The 26,720-nt window shown below is 38.5% G+C and overlaps 1 protein-coding gene across 1 annotated transcript in view; it reads right to left on the bottom strand.

Moving 5' to 3' along the window:
* Positions 1-26,720, bottom strand: part of LOC122805310 (rac GTPase-activating protein 1-like) — a 748,681-nt gene that overhangs the window by 155,566 nt on the left and 566,395 nt on the right. The window contains exon 13 of the mRNA XM_044075398.1: positions 5,351-5,483. Coding sequence (XP_043931333.1) covers positions 5,351-5,483 — 133 coding nt within the window. The remainder of the gene's footprint in view (positions 1-5,350; positions 5,484-26,720) is intronic.

The following is a 26,720-nucleotide window of genomic DNA, read 5'->3' on the forward strand; positions in this document are numbered from 1 at the left end:
CATTCAACCTGAATTCTTTACAGAAAGTATGGAACAATACACAACATCTTAAAAAAACATTTACAGGCAGTAAATCATAGTATTTCACATTATGAAATGATAAACAGTATTATAGGGAATAAGTTGGTTTAGCCAAAAAAACTGAACCTGATACAGCACATAATTAGTGGGACATATTTACTGGATTGTCAGCATCTGGAATTAACTTGTTGAATTGGTTGATGAACCCAATTTTAGTTCTGATAGTTATTTTGATTTTATTGACATTCTGGAATTGTGGATTAACTGACTGCATTTATAACAAGGCAAATACAGGTTTAAATGTCAGATATAAGTGAGTCAATAGTCAGGGGGCCAAATGCTATACGAATGTGATATGAAAGAGGGGTACAGTGAGTGTGATTATTTGACTGTTGCCTCACTATATCTCGGCATTCTCTATTTTCTTTATTTCTTCCTTGACATATGAAGTAATATTATATTCTGGAAGTGTCAGCAGGTATGAGAGATGATGGTGTGTTCCAGAACAGTTTAGTGATTTCAGTAAAGTCACTACATTTGATTATGAAATATGTCTTGTATGTGTATGTGTGCTGGGATATTCCAGTAAAGTACTAAACTTGCAAAGACATTGGAATATTCCAGTGTAACACTTGAAAATTGCAAAATCACTGTATTTGGCAGAAACTGCTGTTCCTTCTGGGGTGGGTGGCCAACACCACAGAATGATCTAGCAAGATCCAGCCTACACTGGGAAAGTATGGATTCTCGTGACTTGGTTATATATATAGCTGGGGCTCCCTGCACTCAGGCTGAAACCTCACCTGTGGAGTGGACACACTGCCCAGGACTGTTTTCTTATGAAGACTCCTGCCTGACTGCAACGGGGCTTCCCAGTCAAGACTGAAGACAGGATGAACCTTTCTCTTTATCGGTGATGTATAGCTTTTCTTTTAATGTATTGTCTAATTTCATATTTCAGTTAAATAGAGTTTACTTAGTTTTCTGTTTTAGTGTGATTTACTGTTCAATTACATAGAGTTTATTTAGTTTTCTGTTTAGTGGCAGAAATAAAGTTGGTTACTAAATAATTTCCTTAGTGTAAAGTGAATTATTTTGAATCCTGCTCATTAGGCAATACACTTCTACAAGTATTTAATTAATTAATTTATTTAATCAATCAATCCATTTGCTTTGGGGGATCTTTATTATATTTAATGTTCTTTTTTTATTTGCTTTCTCTTAAAACTTGTTACTAGATAAAGCAAACAGCCTTAATCCAGTCATTGCTGAAGAATTCTGTGCTGCCTTCTGTTGGTTACTTCTTGTTATTTAGATTTGCATGCAAGCACACCACAGTATATTAACTCTTAGTATACTCTACTTTAAATACTGGATTGTAATAAGTACAATAAATACACAGAGGCAAACTGCTTTAGTATGACATTTCTGTTACATTTGACTTTTGGTTCTACCAACACGCAACACATATGCTGTCAGCTCTCTATAGCAAATTCCCAAAGCTTGTTTATGCACAGTTACATTTATACCAGAAGGTCTGGTATTTTTTTCTCAAAGTCTGATGTAATACAGTTTTTTCTTTGTATAACAGTTTTTCTTTGTTCTTCTAATTTATGATTTATCCTTTCTTTAAGCATGGTGGTCCAAGGAAACTCAGTTATCTGAAATGTAATGTTCCAGCACTGTGTTTCATCTTTATCTTGCTTGATGTTTCAGCTTTACTTCATGGATGTCCTTGCAGCTGCCATCTACACAGTTATTTTTACAGACTTTGTTTCTCAATAACATACTCCTTCACATGGATGCCAAAAATCTATTTAAGCTATTATAACAGCACATGGGGCGGCCACGGTGGTGCAGTGGTTAGCATTGCTGTCTCACAGCAAGAGGTTCTCCCCTTCGATTCTCAGCTGGGGTGCCTTCTGAACAGAATATCTGCATGTCCTCCCTGTGGTCACGTGGGTTTCTTCCGGGTGCTCCGGTTTCCTCCCACATCCCAAAGACATGCAGTAGGTGAACTGGACACTCTAAATTGTGCCTTCTGTGGAAGGGTGGGTGCCGGGCTGGCAACTCAACACCATAAAACTCCACTGCCAATCATGAGCAGACAGATGATCCGCTGTGGTGACACCTAAGAAGAAGCTATGTTTGCCAGCACATATACAATTTCAGGTCAATAAAGCCAAACTGTGGGGTTTGGTTTTATTGGCCGGAACTTGCCCATAAATAGACTTAAAAGAAAAAGTCATGAACATTCAGAATTGCCATTTAGCTGAAACACCTGATATCCTTAAAGGGTAATTTGCATATATTCCATGTTGCCTCTAATGCAAGAGGTTTAATGTATCACACAGTAGAAAGTCTAGCTTTGCTAGATTTTTCTTTTTGTGTTTTTTAACTGATTACTTTTTCTATGTGACCTTTTTACTCATTGTTTTACTTTTATAACAAGGAATTATCTTGGCAGCTTAAATTGAATGTGGACACTGTTCTAGGTTTGAATGATCAAATTAGTACATTTTTTGCTATATACAAGCTTTTGGATATATGTAAGATTTCAGTATTAGGAATGGGAGCATGTAAGTAACAGGGTGCTTTCCAGGATAGTGTTAGAGTGGTGATTAGGTAAGGAGATAGCTTTAGTATTGTGCATGGCTGCTGTTATACATCATGCATGTCTGAGTGTTGTAAGCTGGTAGTATTACGGAAAGGGGTTTCTAAGGTAAGGTATAATGTTGTGTTTAGGGGCAGAGCAAGGGTAGGGTTAGCATCATTAGTACGGTTTATTTATTTGAAAAAGAGAACTGAAGGCTTTTTTTTATAAATAAGTTTAGTGAATGCCTGTATTCCTGTCCTTACAAATGCATGTTAACTCCAACAATGCTCTTAACCCCAGCACCACACATTACCTTAAAAACACACACACACACACACACACACACACACACACACACACACACACACACACACACACACACACACACACACACACACACACACTTTTTCCCCACTGACCAGAGAGATTTTGGTTGCTAATTTCTGGTGGTGTTGTAGCAAAGCCCAATGGAAAGTTTCTCTATTTTTTTTTTTTTTTTGTATTGAGAAATGTTCTTTGGGGAATCATTTTTCAGGACAGTCCTGTATCATCTGCACTCCAGATTTGTTGGGAGGTAACAGCAATCTCTGCAAGAAAATGCCATTTGTACTTGAAGATACATTGTCCATCTATAGAGGTTCTTTCGATACTTATTCCACAGATGTATTGTTCGTGTCTTTGCTTAAAATGGGTGGAGCAATCATCAATAGCACTGCACACAGGGACATCATCACTGTTGGGATATAATATTTCAGATCTGTATTTTACTTTACTAATTAATTTGCGGTGCCTTACATTTGACTGACTTTATAGATAAGTTAATGACCTTGACATGGGATGTTCTTCTTGCAGACTGTTAATCCAGTGCAGGAATGTTTGCATTCTGACCTTGCCAATTAATATGCTTACATTGTACAACATCAACTGTATCAGCAGTAAATGGAATTTCTCATTTTGTTTGAAGTGGTGCAGTGGTTAACGTCACTTCATAGCAAGAGGTTCTCAAGTTTGATTCTCATCTGGGGTACCTTCTGTGCGGAGTCTGCATGCCCTCCCTGCATTTGCATGGGTTTCCTCCAGGTACTCCGGTTTCCTCCCACATTCCAAAGACATGTCTGGAGCACTTCTCCCCAGCCTCTGTTGCTTACCTCTCAGGTGTGCCTCATTATGATGAACACATTCCAAAGACATGTCTGGAGCATTTCTCCCCAGCCTCTGTTGCTTACCTCTAAAGTGTACCTCATTATGATGAATGTACCTCATTCGGGGTCTTAAAAAGTTCATGTTCCACATTAAAAGTGTCTGTCACACATTCAGTGTTAGGAATTTTTTAACTGTTATCCATGGGTAAATAGAAAGGAATCATATTAGTTCATTAAAAGATCATTTTTATAAGTAAAACCAGCATATTTTAACCATCCTATGACCCTCCTAGTTGAAGTTGTTAGTAAGCCATTAGTATGTGTCCACAGTTTGCCCTTTGTTCCACATTATGAGACTTAGTGTTCCTCATTTGGGAGGTGGAAGGTTGAGAGCTCTGCTCTGTTGAAAATAGGATCTGTCCTAGTCAAGACTTTCCCGGTCAAGAAATGTTAAATAAATAAATATATAAATACATGAATGAATGAAATAAATAAATACATACATAAATAAATAAAATACCAAACTTTAAAGAAGTCACAATTCAGTTATTTCATCTGCTCCTCTGATATTATCACGACCTTTAAAGTGCAGTAAGGCATTTTAGTTTTTCCTTCAAATATCACAATTTTGCTTTTGTTTCATAGCAGTCATTCTTTAAGTGACTGATCAGTAGTGTGTGGTAGGTGGGGGGGGGGGGGGTTAAATCACAAAATGATTAAGATGATTAAGTCATGAAGTGAATAATAATAATAGAGTCCTTGCTAAGCATCTGAAACAGTTTAATAATTGTGTTGTGTGTTTCTACTGTTTCTTTTGGGGGTACAGAGAGTGAGAATATCATGGCAAGCTGTTACAATGCAACCTGGATGACATTCTTTGGTTGCTGAGTATAGGCTCATAAATAAATACTAGGCTAGCGGCCCTTGTGGGCCATTTTAAGTCTAGCCAATTTCCCTTTCAAAGGTAACAATCAAACCCTATACATTGAGACTGTGATATAAACATCTTAAAGATTATACTACCCTTCAACTTTGAGGTAGTTATCATTCACTTAAACTATTCTTAGGAATAGTAAAAGGAAATGGCAACAAAAAGCCCTTTACATAAGTTTAAATTGCATGTGTCACAGTGATCTTCAGTTACTCATTTTCAAGTCTCCAAAATCATTACAGCACCGACAGCTAAGTGATACATGAAAGGGAGAGAACAAAACAGTTATCTGTCACAGTCTCAAATTCTAAAACAAGTGTAATTTTTAACACTGCACGAAAAAAAATGTATATGCAACAAAGAAATATAAAATCCATCTTCATTGCCAAGGGTATAAAACATATCTTTATCCAACAATTACACAGGTACACAGACACATTTAAGAATATAGATGTATATTTTTTTACTACTTATTCAAACATAAGTTATAAAAGTATGTGGTGGTAATTAGCTTCATATTTCAATAAAGAGCAAACACTCAAAAAATCAATATTTTCATTATGGAAAATAGCAGCCATGGCAAAAAAAAAAAAAAAAAAAAAAAAAAAAAAAAAAAACAGAACAGCATTACATATCAAAACCAATCTCAGGATTTGTTACCTTTGACTGATGGGCTGTGTCCTGCATGATTGCTAGAGGTGAAGGTTCAGGTACAGCATGGCCAATAAGTGTAGGTCCAAAAACTCGGGCCAGATTTGTCTTGTCCATTTTACATACTGGACTTCCCATCACTCTAGGTGATAATGCATATACAAAGACATGTTATTTCAAAGCATAGAGAGAAAAATGTAACTGCTGTGTCTTATCTATGACAGAAATAAGAGATGCAATCAAACTGTACCAGCTGATTTATAATAGGACCTTCCTTCATATATCTTATGATTGTGTGCATCCCTTCCAACACTGAAAATAAGGAATTTTCAATGTGGTGCAGTCCGTGACATCACATGCTAAGCATAGAAATGTGCCTAGTCCCTGAGACCCCAAATCACTACCAGCAAATAGTAAGCACACTTGCTAAAAAAACAGTAAATAGCATATTAGGAGATCACACTTTGCCAAGAAGCATTATGCAACTACACATCTGCACAACTTTTAAAGAACAGAAGCAATTATAAGGCTAAAAATAAATCAGTGGGGTGGTGCCAAGGTATTTAAATAGCAGTAGGACCTGATGCTGGAGCATATACTATAACCAAAAAGGAAGTGTCAGACCGAGCAGAGCTACAGCCTTTGCGGTGTAATGCCTTAAATCTCCTGTAATGGAGTTTTTTTTTTCTTTTCCCAAAATCTCTTTATTTGAATTTTCAGATATTAACCGCGATACAGTCAATCAAACGCACAAAACAAACAGTACATACAAAAAGGAAACATTCAAAAAACTAATAACACAAGAAATATATATAGACTATATACAATAGAATTCACCACATCATCAAATGGAGTAAGGCTTTAGCAACCTCGCTATTAAATATATTTCATCTCACAAACTAGTTTATACAAAAACAAAAAAGAAACACTATTATCAGAAATATTGGGGTTACTTACTAGATGTAATTTTTAACAAAGAAAGATAGTCTACACTGACATGATGAGACAAATTTATATTATGCAATAACTGCATTATAACCAGTTTTTAGTTTTTCTTTTTTTTTTCTTCTTCTTTCCCTTTTTCCTCTTTATATATCTAATTGTATTCCCTAATTACATTAAGTATAATTCGTGGTTGAATTTCTATATTTATCTTCTTCATAAAATTTGTCCATTATACTATCCGTCACTTTCTTATGTGATGTTAAAAACCTGTAATGGAGGTTCATGCGGTACATGCAAATAACCTCTTAAGGACATCCTACTGACTCTGCTATAATTGGCATATAAGTACTAAACCCATGACTTCCTTGGTGTTCTATCAGCGCAAGAATAAATGGCACTATAGTATCTCCATCTGTTCCTCTATGAAGGCTGTCCTCTGCGAGGGCATTTGTATTTGTTTATAAGGAGTAAATACGCTAACCATTTTCAAGAAGAGCCCAGATCATAATGACAGGGGTAAGAACAATATGCACATCTAAAGTGTTTTTCAGAAGATAATCAACTTGCATGTTTTTGGAAGGTAGCGGGTAACTGAAATACTCAAAATTCACACAGACATAGGAAGAACATGCATACTCCATACAGACAATGATGAATGCTAGGATTGAAACTCAGACCCTGAAGCTGTGAAGCAGAGACCTTAACCAGGAATCAGGACATTCTGCAGTACTGCAAGCATCCATTGACTAAGCTACCAGTATCTGATCATATAATCAACCCTTTGCCATTTGCATTATATTTAGAACCATTGGCAAAGAAAATAAGGAACTCAGAAATTCAAGGATATAATTGGCATGCTAGTCAAGAAAAGCTGGCTCTATTTGCAGATGATATTTTATATCTAACAAAACCAGAAAGGGACATTACATTGTTGTGGAACATATTAGTTCAGCAATATCCATATTTATGGGGGCATGATAAAATAAAGTATTTAGGAGTATGGATCAAAAATGAGTCTGGTGTGGCAGCTAAGAATATGTGGGAAGAGACTAAACAAAAGATAATACAAAAACCGGGAAAATAGATCATCTGTTATATGGATATTGATAGCAAGATACAAGCAGTTAAAATGCTTTTAGTCCCTTTAGTCTTATACACAGGTCAGGTATATTTTTATCAACCGGAGGAGAAATTGTGGATAGCAATTAATAAATAGCTGAAGGATTTTATATGGGAGGGAGAGTCAGCAAAAGTCAAGTGGGATAAGCTTATTCTTCAAATCAGATAATCACAACCCACCTTGTTCTTTTGGAAGTATTTCAGAACAACACAGTTAAGTCTCCAATACAAAGCACAAGCAGAAAACTATAATTCAAAGTGGAAAGCGATGATGAAACAGTGGGGAAGTTCAAGAAACAAGGAGAGACTGGGATTTTGGATGCAGACATTTAAGGGAATAACAATAATCATACAGAATATTCATAAAGTAGCAGAAAATATTCAAATAAGTAAGCCAACACAGGAACGGAGAAAGGAGAGTCTGCCGATAGGGTTGACTGCAATTAGGGGTACAGACAACAGGCAAGAGGGGGCAGGAATTTATTGAAGAAAACTGGCAAAGGAACCAAGGTTTTGGGAACAAATAACTAGAGAGGGAAAGGTAATAGAATGGGAAGACACCAAACACTTATTTAAGCTGCAGGTTAGAGATTGTCTTATCTATCAAGTGACTGATATTAGAGTATAGGCAAACAGAAAGAAAAAGGGGGATCCTAACTGAAAGCTCAGCACTGGTAGATTTTTTTAGTAGAATCTAGAACAGAAATTGCCATTAAGAAAGGAATAATTAGTGCAGTATATAAAATATTACATAACTATACAAATCAATCAGAAGAGTTTAGAAAGGATTGGGAAGAGAGGCTGGATATGCAATTCACAAAGAAACCATGGGGGATATATGTATGCCTCCTACATATACAACAAAGTCTAGAAGATTTAGGATCTTTACTTCAAATTGTTTGCAAAGTATTTTTATACCCCAAGTAGACTCTAAAGAATTTTTTCTCAGGTAGACAGCAAATGCTGGAGGTGTGATGGGGAAGAGAGAGGTAACTGGGAACATATTTTGGGGGAGTGTAATGAGTTGGCAGACTAAGATTCCCTGCAGACTGCTCTGTCATGGAGATTGGAGTAAGTAAGGAAATGATCTAGGATACACATTTGGAATTACCTAGACATAGCAAGGCCTTGCTGAGCCTAATTATGATGGCTGCCAAAAAAGCAATTACTAGAAAGTGGAAATCAAGGTCTAAACCAGCTTTACTAGAAGTAGTAAAGATAGTAACAGAGATAAAACAACTAGAATTGGGGACTTTAGCAAAGGGTAGGAACAAATTACATAGGAAAAATAGAAATTGGGGGATAAATACATGCAAAGAAGGAACAAGGTTTAAAAGGAGGCAGGATTTGAATGAGCTACATAATCTTTGACAATGACTGGATATATTATAAGTGATGTATATTGCTTGCAGCTACAGGTGTGTCAGCGTTGTTTGTAATATATAATGTTCACAACTGAAACTGTGTTGGTGTGGTTTATTTTCATTTATAAAAATGTAAGATTGCCTGTGTCATATGTGATTTTTTTTTTTAAAACAGAAACACCTTTTATTAAATTATCTAATCATTCAATTACAGGATTATGTATTTTATTTTTTTGAATTTGTATACCAGGTAGTTGGGCTGGATCTGGGACCCATTTTAGCCATGGCCCAGGTAGACAACAAATATAAAATCTGTAATTATATATATATATATATATATATATATATATATATATATATATATATATATATATATATATATATATATATATTGTGAAAACTCATAGAAAAGGGTGAAGGCTGCCAGCCTAGCCAGATAGAATTTTATACATAATTCTATCATTTGTAAATACCTTGAAATGTTGAACTTAAAACAATGTGGCAACATTGCCTTTTGCTGTAAAGAAAGCTAAGTCAAGCATTTCTTGTTGGTCCTTTGAAATTAAAATTATTTCACCACTGCCTTTGATGTTTACAAGTCTGCTCTAGTCCAGCTAGATGAAGGCTTCCTGCCTATTGTTTTAAGGCTAAAGTTAATGACCATAATTTACAATGTGGAATGTCCTTCATTGCTCTAAGTGTAAAAGAATGTAAATGCAGTTTCTGTCAGCTTGGGAACACCAGGAAAGTGTGAAATAATGTAATGTTTTTCAGAACTGCAGTTTCAATTTAAACAGTGAGAACCAGAGATTATGAAGCATTTTTGTCTGAACAACCAACTCGGCACTCTGCCTGTTGTCTTATGTAAGTTATTTTAGAAGTGTGCTTTCTTGTAGATAGCTAGAAGCTATAAAGATTAGACTAAGTGTTTTTCTGTGATGTCAGAACTGTACTACTGGTTTATTTGAAGTATTTATGTGTGATCTCTGAACTCTTGACTAACACTGACTGTGTAGTAGAAAGTATTGTCTTGTGGTTTTAATTATTTACCATTAAATATTTTAAAACCTTTTAACTGTAGCTGGTTTGTATAGAGATAGTTTAAGCTCTAGAGTACATTGCTTATTTATAGAGTTTACTGTCCAGGTCACTTCAAATAAGCTTTGACTGTTTAGTCACATCTACCAACTGGATAATAATACTGCACAGTAATAATTGGACACCCTTTAAGGGCCTTTAAGTAGCTGATAAATATTAGCTGGGTGGTGGCAGTAATTATTACCATATAGTCTGGGTAAAAGGGGAACAGCTGGAGAACATGTGCCAGCCCTCCCCAGGAGAGTCTGTGTGGTTGTATAACATCTCAAAGTGTGTGTGTGTCAGCTACTTGGGCAGGGACATAAAGCACTGGTTGGACAGATAGGGTGCTGGAGATTTTAGCTTGCCCAGCTGGGTGAGATCTGGACCCTATAGCTGTTCCAGTGGGGAGTCTTATTGGGGACCTGGGGAGCAAGACAGCGACCAGCCCCAGACTGACTGTGATCTCTGTGTGCTCTTAAGGGAAATCACACTTTACTGTGTATTTGTTATCCTTTCCTCATATATGAGACTCCCTCTCCGGTATTAGCGGTGAGGATTGAGGCTCCTTGATTGCTGTGCCAGGGCACGGGCTTCACATATTAACTGGTGGCAGTGGTGGGATATCCACATCACATATTAATTAGTTGGCAAATACTAATTGGCTTGTAGTGGGTAGAGTGAATCCTGTAGTTTGTGTACAGTGAGTTCAGATCACAATTGTTTTATTTCTTTTGTTAGCTTAGTCAGGCTGAGCAGGCAGCATGTCAGCAGAGGAGTATGGAAAGTTGACAAGGAGCCAGCTGGCGGAGATGTGCCAGGCTAGGGGATGGATGCATGGAAACCTGACTAAGGCAGACCTGATTGCTGCCTTGGTTCCAGCTGTATTAGAAAACAGCAACCAGGAGGACAATCAGACTGGCGGTGGAGAAATAATTCCCTCGGAGAATGGACAGCTCAACCTTTCTGCAGTGGACTTAAAAATCCAGCTGGAGCTAAAGAGACTTGAGTTGGAGGCCAAGTGTGTGGAATTAGAAGCAAATGAGAGACTGCGATGCTTGCAGGCTGAGGAGAATGAAAAACTGTAACGTCTGCAAGCTTAGGAACAAGAGAGGCAGAGGCAGCATGAGAAGGAGATGCTGACTCTTCACCAGAGTCATGGAGGTAATGAGGAAGGGAGTAACTGGACCCCAGAAGCACAAATGGTCAGTAAATTTCTTCTGCAGTTTAAAGAGGGGGATAATTTTGATAGTTAAATTCATAAGTCTGAGAGGGTATGCAAACAGTGTGGTGTTGACCAAAGTCTCTGGGTACGGTTCCTGACCTCCTTACTCCATGGTAAAGCTGTAACTGTTCTGTTCAAAATGTCTGACGTTGCATGTTTTGATTATACTGCTGTTAGGAAATGCCTTTTAGAACTGTTTAAGCTAACACCTGAAATGTATAGGAAAAAGTTTTGTGAGCACTGACGCAAGGCAGCTGAAAGTGTGTGTGAATATGTTGCTGAACTGAGCACTTATTTCCATAGGTGGGTGAGTGGATGTTAGGTCACCACTTTTGAAGGGTTGGCAGACCTTTTGTTGAGGGAACAAACCCTTAGTAGTTTGCCTGAGGACATGAAGATCTGGTTAGCTGATAGACAATGTGCTACTCCAGATGAGTTGGGGAAGAAGGGAGACCTATACCTGGCAAGCAGGACAGCACTGCACAGGAAGGGGACCCCCAGTACTGCTCATGGGTCTAAAGGAAACCATGGTGGGCAGCACAGACTGCCCCAACAGAATCTGCCAGTAGCAGGGGAAGCCACTAGTCCAGGTACACATCCAGGAGCCAGGGTTAAATGTTTGAATGCAACCAGTGGGGCCATGTGGCATACAGATGTCCACAGAGGCAAGGTGGGGAACAAAAGGTGAGGGAGCCAGTAAGTGGGAAAGACTAAAATTCCAATAGTAGGTTGTCTTGAGACAACAATGGTACTAAACTACATCCTGCAGATGTCCTGAGAGGGAAGGATTTCAATGAGGCAGTATCATGTGCTTATGTAGTTACACACAGTTAGGCTAGGAGACAAGCATGTGGGTCTGGTAGCCTGGGGGAGACCCAGACAGACTGCATACTTGCAGCCAGGACTGCTGAGGTGGTTACTTCAGGGAGAGAACTACTCTGTAGCAATGAGACTGAATGTGAGCCACAGCTGCTTGTGGGTACTGATGTTCCCTTGGACAGAGTGACTGCAAAGGTAGAGGTGAGTAGTAGTACCCAGGCTGACAATGAGGCACCACTGTTAGAGGATGCTGGACTTCCTGTGGAAGGGGAGCTGGGAAGGGTTACAAGGAGAGAACTGAGACATGCTCAGCTCTCAGACCCTATATTGCAAGGCCTGAGGCAGGTAGCTAGGGAGGCACCTGATTCTCAAGGGCAGGGGGAATCTGTATACTGGGACAAAGGGTTATTATTTAGAGAGTGGAGCCCTGAGGGATGGCTAGAATGTGAGAGAGTACAGCAGTTGGTACTGCCTAGAGCCTACCACCTGGTGCTTCTAGCCATAGCCCATAATATTCCCTTTGCAGGTCATATGGGCATAAAATGTACGAAGAGGCATATTATGCAGAACTTCTACTGGCCTGGAATTTCCAGAGATGTAACAGGGTACTGCAGGACCTGTGAGCAGTGCCAAAAGGTAGGCAAGGCAGGAGACAAGGTGAGAGCTCCTTTGATGCCTTTGCCTGTGATTGAGGAGCCATTTCAGAGGGTAGCTATGGATATTGTGGGTCTTATGAATGCCCTAAGTTCCACAGGGAAAAAGTATATCCTAGTGGTAGTGGATTATGCTACACGATACTCTGAGGCAGTGGCTTTGTTCTCCATTGAAGCAGATAAGGTGGCAAATGCTTTGTTAGAGATTTTCAGCAGGGTAGGTTTCCCAAAAGAGATACTGACAGAGGTGCAAATTTCATATCAGACCTGCAGACTTGTCTGTGGAAGTCCTGTGGGGTGAAGCACATGAAGACCACCCCCTACCATCCTCAGACTAATAGTCTTGTTGAGAAGTTAAACTCTACAATCAAGTTCCTGCTATGGGCATTTGTGGATCACTTAAGAGGGAGTAGGACAAATATTTGCCCCATCTGTTGTTTGCTTAGAGAAGTTCCCCAGAAATCCACAGGTTTTTCACCCTCTGAGTTGCTGTATGGCATAGGGTGAGAGGGGACCTCTAGATTTAATTCAAGATGAGTGGGAATGTGAGTGCAAGTCTCACAAGGAGTCTGTTGTGGCATATGTCCTAAACCTCAGGACAAGGCTCAGGGAAATCATGGGCTTGGCCCAGGAGAACCTGGCAGAAGCTCAACAACAGGAAAAGGTGTGGTATGACAGGAATGCTCAAGCTAGAGAATATGCTGTGGGGCAGCAGGTAATGGTTCTCATTCCTGTCAGACACAACAAACTGCAAGCCCCTACAAGGTGGTAAGAAAGGTAAGTGATGTTAACTACATGGCGGAAGTGCTAGGCAGATGGCAGGGGCACAAATTGTACCATGTTAACATGATGAAACCTTACCATGACAGGGAGGCCCTTCTGCTGAACATTTGCAGTGGATTGCAGGAGGAGTCATGGGAGATCTGGGAACTGATCTCTTCAGTGAGGCTTGGGCTGACACCTCAGTGGAAGGGGTAACAATGTCCCAGCAGCTATTTCCTACCCAGGTTTGACTAATCCGAGCAGTGTTTCAGGAATTTGGGGACATGTTCACTGGGAAGCCAGGGTGCACCCACCTGGTGCAGGACCAGGTGGATACAGGACCCCAAAGGCCTTAGGCAGGCCCCTTATAGAGTGCCTGAGAAAGTCAAACAGACTCTGAGGGAGGAGGTACAGGAGATGTTGGAACTAGGGGTGATTCAAAAGTCCAACAGTTCCTGGGACTCCCCAGTGGTGCTGGTGCCAAAGAAGGATGGCAGTACCAGGTTCTGTGTAGACTACAGGAAATTAAATAGTCACAGAGTCAGATGCTTACCCCATGCCTAGGACAGATGAGGCCCTAGAGCAGCTGGGTGGGGCTTAGTATCTTACAATAATTGATCTCACCAAGGGTTACTGGCAGGTGCCCTTGACACCCAGTGCTAGACAGAAGTCAGCCTTTGTGAATCCTTTTGACTTGTAGGAGTACACAAAGATGCCCTTTGGGGTGAAGAATTCCTCAGTGACTTTACAGAGACTGGTAGATCATATCCTAGCAGGAGCAGGCGGGTTTGTCCTTGCTTGACAGCCATTTCTGGCCAGAGCACTTTCAGCATGTCAGGGTGGTGCTGGGCAGACTACAGAGGCAGGGTTGATGATTAAGCTGAGCAAATGTCAGGTGGGTATGGCAGAGGTCTCCTACCCAGGACATAGAGTGGGGAGTGGTAAGATAAGGCCAGAACCTGCCAAAGTGGAAGCCATTCGGTCATGGCCTGCACATGTTACTAAAAAGCAGGTGAGGGCATTTTTAGGGACAGCAGGGTACTACAGAAAGTTAGTCTCCAGTTATAGTACCATAGCTGCTCCCCTCACAGACCTGATGAGGAAGAACAGGGCAGATAAGGTAGTGTGGACCCCAGCATGTGAGCAGGCATTCCAGAAGCTTAAAGAAGCTATGGGAGGACCCACTGTGTTAGCCAGTCCAGATTACAGCAAATAATTTGTTGTGCAGGTGGATGCTTCAAACCATGGGGTGGGGGCTGTACTTAGCCAGATTTCTTCAGAGGGAAAAGAGCACCCAATGGTTTATCATAGTCACAGGCTCCAACCCAGGGAGGAATGCTATGCAGCTGTACAAAAGGAATGTCTAGCCATAGTGTGGGCATTGCAGAAACTTCAGCCTTATCTGTATGGAAGGAAATTCACTATTATGACAGATCACAACCCCTTAAAATGGTTAAACAGAGCCAGTCAGCAAAATGCCAAGTTGCTAAGATGAAGCCTGGGGTTGCAAGCATATGATATGTCAGTGCAGCACCGCAGCGGGAATAGCAATGCCAATGCAGATGGGCTCTCAAGACAGGGAATGGGGTGAGGTACACTCAGATATACCTAACCCTCTCAAGTGGCGTTTCTCAAGGGTCACTTGAAAAACTAGCCTGAGTTCTCCCGGGGGGGGGGGGTCAAGACTGGTAGAGAAGGGTGAAGGCTGCCAGCCTAGCCAGATAGAATTTGGTACACAATTCTATCATTTATAAATACTGTGAAATGTTGAACTTAAAACAATGTGGCAACATTGCCCTCTGCTGTTAAGAAAGCTAAGTCAAGCATTTCTTGTTGGTCCTTTGAAATTTTAATTATTTCATCACTGCCTTTGATATTTACAAGTTGGCTCCAGTCCGGCTAAATGAAGGCTTCCTGCCTATTGTTTTTAAGGCTAAAGTTTGTGACCAGAATTTACATATGGAATGTCCTTTATTGTTCTAAGTGTAAAATAATGTAAACGCAGTTTCTGTCAGCCTGGGAACACCAGGAAAGTGTGAAATGATGTAATTTTTTATTGGAACTGCAGTTTTAATTTAAACAGTGAGAACCAGAGATTATGAAGCATTTTTGTCTGAACATCCAACTCAGCACTCTGCCTGTTGTCTTATGTAAGTTATTTTAGAAGTGTGTTTTCTTATAGATAGCTAGAAACTATAAAGATTAGATTAAGTGTTTTTCTGTAATGTCAGAACTGTACTACTGATTTATTTTAAGTATTTTGTGTGATCTCTGAACTCTTGAGTATTGTCTTGTGGTTTTAATTATTTATTATTACATATTTTAAAACCTTTTAACTATGGCTGGTTTGTGTAGAGACAGTTTAAGCTCTAAAGTACATTGCATATTTATAGAGTTTACTGTCCAGGTCACTCCAAATAAGCTCTGACTGTTTAGTTACATCTACCAATTGGATAATAATATTGCACAGAAATATTTGGACACCCTTTTAAGGGCCTTTAAGTAGCTGATAGATATTAGCTGGGTGGTGGCAGTAATTACTACCATATAGTCTGGGTAAAAGGAGAAGAACTGGAGAACCTATGCCAGCCTTCCCCAGGAGTGTCGGTGTGGTTGGATAAACTTATCTCAAAGTGTGTGTCAGCTACTTGGGCAGAGAAAAGAAGCACTGGTTGGACAGAGAGGGTGCTGGAGATTTTAGCTTGCCCAGCTGGCTGGGATCTGGACCCTATAGCTGTGCCAGTGGGGAGTCTTACTGGGGAGCAAGGGAGCAACCAGCCCTGGACTGACTGTGATCTCTGTGTGCTCTTAAGGGAACTTGTACGTTACTGCGTGTATTTGTTATCCTTTCCTCATATATGAGACACCCTCTCTGGTGTTAGTGGTGAGGACTGAGACTCCTTGATTGCTGGGTCAGGGCACGGGCGTCACATATAGATATATATATATATATATATATATATATATATATATATATATATTACACACACACATTTGATATATATATATATATATATATATATATATATATAATCACATATATATATATACATATATATATATATATATATATATATATATATAATCACATACATATATATATATATATATATATATATATATATATATATATAGATATACAGATAGATATGAGAGAGACAGTGTAACAGGGCAAGTATGCAAAAGTTTACATTTGACTACTAAAGATATAGTTTTAAAACAAGAATTACATGATTTATTGCAAGCCTTATTAGTATGAGTTGATTCACATACTAGAGTCAACAAATAAGACAAGAAGTTACAGATTTAAGAGGTTGTGGTATGAAACCTTACTTGTATGGAGAAAGTGGTAATATTTTGATGTTCATAGACAAATACCCTTTATCCTAACTTATACTAGTAATAACAAATATTTTTCTGTAATTAAGAACCATTTGTGCACTCATTTGTGTAATTAAGAACCATTTGTGCACTTTTACCACATTGCCAGATGTGGAGATTGTTGGCAACATTATTTTTTTTTCTAAGAATAAAAAGAGCTTCAAGCAACAAACGTGTTATCCACAGCATAAATGTAACTTAACAAAAAATAGTCAGAGGAAAGATACTTTCCAGTTGCATAAAGTGAAAATGTATAAGTAAGGAAGATTCTTTTATACCCCCCTCTAACAGGTAAAGATCAAATAAAATTATGTTTTTAGTCGTTACGTTGACTGTGACAGCATAAATGTTTATTTAGCTATGTGCAAAAGAGGCACTTCAATTTTGGCAAAACTAACAGAAATTTAAAAGAATGGATTAATGAACATATTTATGATATAAAAGGAAATTCCAACTAATGACTTAAATACTTGGAATGCAGATAAAGAGCACATGCTTGAGTTTAGTTTTATAGCAAGTATATTTAGATTTAAAAAAAAGAGACATAATAAACTAAAATGAAAGAATGCAACTGGATTGTATTGTTGAATGTTATACTATGGCCTTGTTTAAATTAAACTTGTAGACAGTTTTCAAAATGAGAGGCTTAAAGGTGTTTGGTCACAATACACATAATGCATTTTACATATACATTTGTATTGTGAATGGTGATTTTTAAATACTTTAAAAAGCATTTGTAGACATGAAGGCTTGTATTATTTTATTTTACTGTTTTAGTGAAAATTGCTTTGGTGATACTGAAGTCCTTCGCTTTGTTCATTTTTTTAAGAATAACAGTGCCTCTCTCTTCCTAGATTCATAAAAAATTACAGACTAGAGGTACAGTTTTTAATTTTTCCTTAAACAAAGCTTATGTGTGTTCTTCAAAAGTCAAACTCTGCTGTACAATTTTCCTAGGTCTTTACACTGCCCAGTTTCAGAAATGTATGTTCCTGCCATCTCATATTATCTATTTTTCCTGGTAAGGACTCAAGTTCTTTATGATCCTTCCATGATTTAATTGCTTCCTCTGTATTCCCCAAATTTAAAAGGTGTGCAGTTTCAAACTGGACAAAACAAATTTATCTAAGCTACAACTCTGAATCATCGTAAATAGTGGTCTCAAACTGCAGGCCCACATTCCATATGTTGCCCTGGACCAAGCAGCAACAAATCTAGAGAGAGATTTATACTTAATTTTGCAATATGGCATGCAGTGTGTCAAAATGGGATGGATGTGGATATAGATGGATCAGTGGATAAAGGGCTAACATGTATTTTGTAGTTTTCTTATCCTGTCACTTTAAAACTGATCAAAAGGTTTAGTAATGCTGCCATAAAGGATCTTTCATCCATTGTGCATTGGGTACCTGTTCCCTTATATTAAATGAACAATTGTTCTTAAATGTGTGGGATCCTGGTGTTCCTACAGTTTGTATTTCTTAAAAATAGATGACATAATTACTAGCAGAATTTCTGGAAGTATTGCCTCGCGTGTGTGAGAGAGAGAGCGAGCGAGCACGCTGGTTGGGTACCGTGACTTAACCAACCTAACTTTTACTGAAGATCATATACTTGGTTGCTGATAGTTTTGTCTGTGACTTGCCTTAGGTTTCCTCTTTTGGTTAATTTTGCTTGTGTTGCCTTTCCCTTGCAAGACAGATGATCAATACCTCTTCATTATCTTAAACAAAAAAGCAGTGGAAAACAGCATCCGTCATCCAGGATATCATCTCCACAGTTCTTAGATTAGAATAAAATGGCACTGGTATGTTTTTTTAAATATGTGCTTACATTTAAATGTCAGACATTCAAGTTGGCCAATGCGAATTGTTTGTTTGTTAAAGGTTGACAGACTGCATTCTTTTGTTTGTGGTGAAAGCCTTTCTTTACTGCTTTGGTATGATTTTTTTAGTGTTTAGCTATAAGATATAGACACGGAGGGTAGGCCCTGTCCCCACTTTGAATTTTCAAACAAACAGTCTTTGTTTATGATTCACTGACTTGTCTTTATATTTTCATCTTTATCACCATTTTGTATGGTTACATTACCTTTTACAATATTGTGCTGTGTTAGCAATATGCATTACACTTCTGCTTCTATGTGATTAAATCGGATACAATTCTGCTCAGATTTGTTTAAATTAGATGTAATGTACTAGAGAGTAAGACTAATACTGCATAATATGAATATTGTCAACCATTTCATTGGCAATAAATGTGCTTGTTTTCAGACTATTAGTTGTATTTTCTTGCGTATATCTTACCATGTGACTTTGTTTACACTATGGACTTTTGCTACTACATGCTTATTTTTAACTCAACATTGGCCTGGATCTTGGCTCGGTGTACTCATTCATATTTGTCCCTCAGGCATTTGAGTTCGAGACAACTGATGTAAAGACGGCCTATTTTTTTTTTTTTTTTTTTTTGCAGGAGGGGTGAGTAAGCTTATCACATCCCTTTAAACATACTAACTCCATGTTCATAACTATGGAGGAAAGCGAAAAAGTCCTCACACAGGAAACCACTGCTGGCATACAAGGAGAGACTGCACAAGCAGTTTCTTACATGAAACAATGGTCAGGGAACATAATATTGGAAATGAAACCAAGTTTGCACCTCATTCAGGTTCAACTCGTGGTTCATGGGTATATACTAGGCTAATGACCAGGGGGGCCTTTATAAGTCTGACTAAGCATCCCAATTGTATACCTCAAGTTTATGTGCCTTAGAGGTTGTTTTAAGGGGTATATGTAGGCCAGGGCAAGATCTACAGGCTGCACATGTCCATTACAGACATAAGTGCTAGACCCATGGTGCATTTCTGATTTCCCATCCACTGGTCCAGATTTCTCTTGAATCAGTTTAGGGAAGAGCTCTGCTTTTCATGGATGGGAAGCCTGCTCTAGAGAGGGGGAATTTTCTGAAACACACACCTGTCCCTCCAATGTGTCCTTTTTACGTCACAAGCAAAATTGAAATTCCTGAAGGTGTGGGATAATAGATTGAACTGAAACCTACACATTTTGTTATCATTCATGCATTCTGTCATGGAAATATCATGATGAACATGAATATCGTAGATAACAGAGATCCACAAGGAAGAATTATGCACAGCCTTTTGTAAAATTATTTGAAACTGATCAAATGTGCTTTTATTACACTTGCTAAAGCATTGCTGCATAAGTGTTCAAGTGTTTCATGTTCTTTTCCTACAAACACAGTATTACCTATGTAATCTGGTGTCATCTCTATCTCACAGCCTCCTGTAGAAAGAACAAGGCATGTTATGCAATCTCAGACAGCAAGATCTTCTGATTTACTGCAACCCCAAGAGTGAGAATAAATGTGTTTGCTTGGTACAGGGGCATGACTATAGAATGTCTACAAAAACTTTTTTTTTAATGTTTCATTTGCAAGAATTGTTTACAAGCTTGACTACCTGTAGAACAATTTTCTCAGTAGTCAGGCACAGGCAACCAGCTGATGCTGCCAAGTATTTTATACTCTTGTGTTTTGTTGATCCGAGTAGTGGAACCGCCAAAGGATCTTGTATTACATTTAAATGTACTCATTTTAATTAGTTATGTACAGAAGCTATTCTGTTATCTATCTTACTAAATAAGTATATATCCCTACTGTAACAATTTACATATAAGCCTAGTATAGCTCATATTGTCAAAGCCTTTGAAATCCAAATAAAACCAAGTACCACCAGTTACTACCTCTGTTTTATTCATAAAACACTAGGTGGCAGTGTTGCAACACTTTCTGTAAAGAAATGCTGTTCTCTACACCATTTTACTCTTATTTTTATTTTTAAGGGAAGACTGTGATGACTGAATGTAATTAAATTTTGCACCATGCTACTTGCTAATTCTCTCTCTCTCCTTTCTTCTCCCTCTCCTTCCTTCTTACATTACTGCTGCAGTCAAAATTGGGCAATGAAAATCCTAGACAGTAATAGCAAGTCACCAAGTACTTTCAAGTTTTGGATTCACTTAACAGTAAAAACACTTTGGTGACTCATCAATCTGACAGAAACCACTCATCTTCTTTCGGCTGTTCCCGTTAGGGGTCGCCACAGCGGATCATCTGTTTCCATTTCTTCCTGTCCTCTTCATCTTGCTCTGTCACCCAAACAACTGCATGTCCTCTCTAACCACGGCCATAAACCTTATCTTAGGCCTTCCTTTTTTCCCGTTACCTGGTAGCTTCATCTTTAGCATCTTTTTCCCAATATACTCAGCATCCCTCCTCAGCACATGTCCACACCAACATAACATTGCCTCTTTGGCTTTGTCTACAAACCTTCCAACCTGGGCTGACCCTCTAATATACTTATTCCTAATCCTGTCCACCCTCGTCACACCCAGTGCAAATCTTAACATCTTTAACTCTGCCACATCCAGCTCAAACTCCTGCCTTTTTGTCAATGCCACTGTCTCCAACCCATATAAAATAGCTGGTCTCACTACCCTCTTGTAGACCTCCCTTTCACTCTTACTGGTACTAGTCTATGACAAATCACTCCTGACACTCTTCTCCACCCACTCCATCCTGCCTGTACTCTCTTCTTCACCTCTCTTCCACACTCACCATTACTCTGAACAATTGATCCCAAGTATTTAAACTCATCCACCTTCGTCACCTCTACTCCTTGCATCCTCACCATTCCTCTATCCTCCCTCTCATTCACACACACACACACACACACACACACACACACACACATATATATATACATATATATATATATATATATATATATATATATATATATATATATATATATATATATATATATATATATATATACTGTTTTAGTCCTGCTGACCTTCATTCCTCTTCTCTCTAGAGCATCTCTCCATCTCTCCAGGGTCATCTCCACCTGTTCCCTACTCTCACTACAGATCACAATATCATCTGCAAACATCATAGTCCACGAGGACTCCTGTCTGATCTCGTCTGTCAACCTGTCCATCACCACTGCAAATAAGAAAGGGCTCAGAGCTGATCCTTGATGTAATCCCACCTCCACCTTAAATGCATCCGTCACTCCCACTGCAGACCTCACTGCTGTCACACTACCCTCGTACATATCCTGTACCACTCTTACATACTTCTCTGACACTCCCGACTTCCTCATACAATATCACAACTCCTCTCTAATCTGATGTAATCTAATCTGACAGAAACCACTACTTGACACAAAACAGAGGCCATGTGACTCACTGCTTCTCAAGTAACTGTGACTTTGCTCAGGGTACTAACTTTGTAATGGAAGATTAACAAGCTTAAGGGCTTACCTCCTTTGTCCTGTAGCAGAATCAGAAGTATTGCACAACAATAGTTAAGGCAATGTGGGGTGATTTACTGGTGTAGCACTGGCAGCTGAATGCCTAAGAATGCCCAGGAGGTATGCAAGGTAGTGCAAATGACAAGGCTCCAGAATACACTATATAGTACTAAAATAAAAAAGGAATACAGTTTCTGACAAAACAGATAAAGAGGGAAATGAGTGCTATACAGGAAAAAGTGCATTGGGAAGCCGGACAGCGTTTAAAAATATAGTGGAGTTGTATAATAGCGATAAGAAATACCAAAATGAACAGACAGATGAACAAAAATGAGAAAGGATCTTGCCTATGCTGCAGACATATATACACAGTGGTGAGCAGAACTTATATTCAAGCATGTTCATTATCCACATGAACCTTTAATAGAAAACTACAACTTAAATACAGCAATATTAGCATACAATCAAGCATACTCTTGATGCAATCCAATTCTCTCCCGTGTACCATACAGCACAAGACCTCTTGCTCTAGGCCTATAAAAAAGAGGAAAAACAATAAGTTTCTTTTGCATTTGTTTACATTACCCAGGTGCGATTACATGATTTTGATGAATGCAACTAACAAACTTACAGCTACTAAACACTGTCTATTAAATAACTGAACAACCACTGATGTGGTCACTAACTGGAATCATACCTTTCATCTTCTTAGCACAAGAAATCTGGACAAAGTCTAAAATAATGGGGGGGGGCATACATCTCAACTTCTTACAGCAAGAAATCTGGGCAAAGCCATTAATAACAGTGAGAAAAAGGCCCAAAAATAGGGCAACTTTTTAATATTGAACTTACAAACTTAGAAAGGTGATACAATAACAGATTTTGCTTTAGCATGGATTCTCTGAAGGGTATGACATCTGAAAGTCAAATACTTGCTATTATTTTCTAACTTCAGTCTTTAATGATTTGCTACTAATTTGCCAGAAAACCGCAATTTTATGAAAAACTGACCACATATACGAGGCAAAAATCTGGACATTCTGCGGGAATCTGTACAGTTAAGAGATATGATGGTGGGTCAAAGGCCCAAAATAGGAACATATTTTTAAATATTGTTCTTATAAACTTTGAAAGTTGATAGAATAACAGGATTTGTGTTAGCATGCTTTTTCTAAAGGATATGAAGTCTGAAACTCAAATGTATGTCATTATTTAGTGACTTCAGTCTGCAGAGATTTGCCAGAAAACCTCAAATTCTATGAGGAACAGACTAAAAATATGAGATAAAAATCTGGACAGTTGAGAGGTATGACTGGAATGTCTCAGCAAGATGAATCTTTCCTGCTCTGAGTTACTAGGTCACTAAGCCTGTCAACTACCCAGTGAAGAAGAATGTTACCTTATCAGCCTAGTACCAGTCACCACATATGCTCTCCTTGCCTATGTACATCAAACCTCATTTCCTACCAGTCCATTGTAGGTAGTAAAATATCACAATAACAGGTACCAAGCAGAAATAGTAGTTACAACTAACGTGTATTCAAAAGCATAAATACAAAATTGCAAGAAAGTCAAATCTGTCTAATAGCATCAAGACTAAAATGTCTTAGAGAATCCCTCTTACTCAGAGGTAGACAGATCTCAGAGTTGGTATACAAAAGTAGAAGGGATGTGAAGCCTCATGTCAAGTAAGGCAGGGAAAGGTGAAATAGCACTGCAAAAATGCTTTTAAAGTACCAAAAGGAGTTTTGATGCTTCCATACTAAGTCAGTTTTATGAACACAAATTTCAGTGCTAATCACCTCTGGAGATGGAGTAGCCAAAATCAAAGTAACCCTTGCCATTACATCCTCTGCCAACAGCAAAGGATGGCCAGGTCAAGGAGTCGCATACAAACCATATGCCATGAAAGACCCTTTTCCTGCTACCTCATGATGATACCCCATAATAGCCAATGGTGTCCATCAGATACCCATAAGTAAACTTTCTGTGGCCTATACAGTTAACTAGGAATGAAAACAGGCTTAAGAGCAGTGTGACTGGTGTGAACGTCACATTGAAGGAAAAGATGTTTTCATTTGGGAAGCTCCTTTTCAAATGCCGGCATCTTCAACTTGGCAATGTTTTTTTTCGCAATAGTATTTCTGAAAAACATGTGCCTAAAGGGCTCCATTTTAATAAATACCCTAATGGCACTGCTGAAAACTCCAGGAGGTGGTTCAGTTGTTTGACCATCCTGGGATGGAGTTGATGGATATTTTGTCCAAAGACAATGAGAAGGAAATGGTTAAACTTGAGGGACTGTTTAATTTTTTGCATCAAGAAATAGTGGATGATTTATTATTTCCTTCCATGCAGGAATTATATCACCAGCTTTCTCTAAGGACTGACCAAGAATGTAAGATTATTAAGGGGAGAAAGGAGAAAAAGTTGTTGTGTGATGACCAGGATTATAGAAACAGGAGGGTGTACCCTTGCCATCTTCTAAGTCCTTCAATTTCAATGAGGTTGACCAGGTAGTGAATACGGGTAATATGGTAACATGCCACCAGAGGTTATTGGTGATAAGAATCCAAATGATTTTTTTAGAGAACCAAACTCCCCTACCTTGGAGATCAGCAAGGCTATGGAACAGAATGAATGGGTATGTGAATTTGTACCCCAGTTCCAACTGGAATGCTCCACCAATGTTGCAGACAGCTCAATATTCCAACAGGAGGTGCAGAGGGAGAGGACGCATTGGAGTTAATGAATGATTTTATTATTGACCCACAAGGCACGGTTCATAATTTTAGTAGGTTTTATATTTTTTACTGCAGTCATTTAGAGGTGTACCCCCATATGGTGATTTGTTCAGTAAAGGGTTCACTTTTGTTCTTTCGGCAGGTTTTAATTTGTGAGGCAATTGCAAGAATGGAAAATATTTGTTCGTAAAGTTAATTCAGCACTATGATTCAAAGACACCAGTGGGACTGTGCCTTTACCCGACACACTACATACATTCAGTCTTTTCAATTCTCTGATGGTTCCAGCACTTCAGGTATTTGAAAAAGCTTGCGAGAGGAAAATTTGCTCCCTGCCCACCCCATAGAAACATTATCTTTTTTAACCTGACTACTGAAGAAAGAAAACGTCTTCATGAATTGAGTAATGATAGAAGTATTAGGGTTATGAAACCCGATAAAGGTCTGTTTGTGGGGGTATTAATGAATGCTTTCCTGTGTTCATGGAAAATGTTGCAATATCTGAATAATGGGCACATTTTTATGTCTGCAACCAGGAATGAAATCAATATCATGTACGTCAAGACAGATTTGTGGTTGGAAGGCATGCTGTTGAATACAATGGTGGATAAGATGGTTTATGGCTATTTATAGGTGAACAATGTACGTAAATCACTGCTTGACCCTCCATTACATCCAGTTGTTGCTGCCGGTGGATCTAAAATGGAATCCCATTCCAAGTTGAAGCAATTCTTTGTTGACAAAAATTATCAGTTGAATGATACTTGACATTTTTTGAGATCATTTAAACAGATACCATTTGACAGTGGTTTAGTTTTGGTTACTATTGATATTTGTGATTTGTTTTTGGTAATGCCACATATAACGGACCTTCAGTGGTTTAATGGTGCACTAGTAGAAGGTTGGTTTTACCTGAAATAGAAATTAATTTGATGGTTGAGTGTGCTGACCATCTACTTTCCAATAATTTTGCGTTTTTGTCGCGCAAGTATTACCAGCAGACAACTGGTGTTGCCATGGGGGCAGCTGCAGCCACCATTTTTGTCAACATCATTTTATGGTAGTGGGAAAGAAACAGTTTTTTCCTTTGAATTTTATGTATTTATGAAACTTTTTTCCTTTGAATTTTATGTATTTATGAAACTTTATCTGAGATACCTTGATGGCATCTTTATTTTATGGTCTGGCATGGTTGAACAGTTGAATGAATTTAACTAGATCAACAACACTACCACATTTTCATTTTTTTTCTATGCAATTTGATTTTGTTCAAGTTAATTATTTGGACATTATGCTACGTAAGGATGTTCTCAAATCACATTTTCCTCCAAAGTGTATAAAAAGCTCACCCCCTGGAATATTGCGTTACAAATGAACAGGATTTATATGATGATGATTGTTGTTTCATGGAACTTGTAGCACATATGTTTATTTAATAGAGCTTACCCACCAAGTTTGGTGTAAATATGCAAACGGGTAAATATTGAAGGGACGTCGGTAAGATTTCGATCCATCTTGAAGGAACCTGACAGTACTGACAGCTTGGATGGTCATGTTAATATGACATCTGGAAATGCAATAGAGCCATGGTTTGAGATTTTGGAGGGTGTTCCACTGAGATTTGGGCTGTTTTAGAGAGAAATCGGTCAACTATTATTACTCTCATGAATTTATAAAATATTTTGGGAGGTAAACATTTAATGGTTTACAGGAACAAGAGTAGTTTAAAGAAGCGGTTTGAAAATTCCCAGAGGAACAGCAACATTTATTGCACTGTAGGTATATACAAATGTGGTTGTTGCTGACAATGCAGATATATATAGGAGGGGGACTAGCTTACTGCTTGAACATGTACTTAAGGCTTTTGCCCCTAATGGTAAATACCACTGTAACACAAAAGGGGTGGACTGCTTGGCATGTTGCTCAGCCGGCACAGCATTTTATGTAGG

Source organism: Protopterus annectens, chromosome 6.part1 (genome assembly GCF_019279795.1).
Source record: "Protopterus annectens isolate FY-2018-M chromosome 6.part1, PAN1.0, whole genome shotgun sequence".
In the NCBI taxonomy this organism is placed as follows: Eukaryota; Metazoa; Chordata; order Ceratodontiformes; family Protopteridae; genus Protopterus; species Protopterus annectens.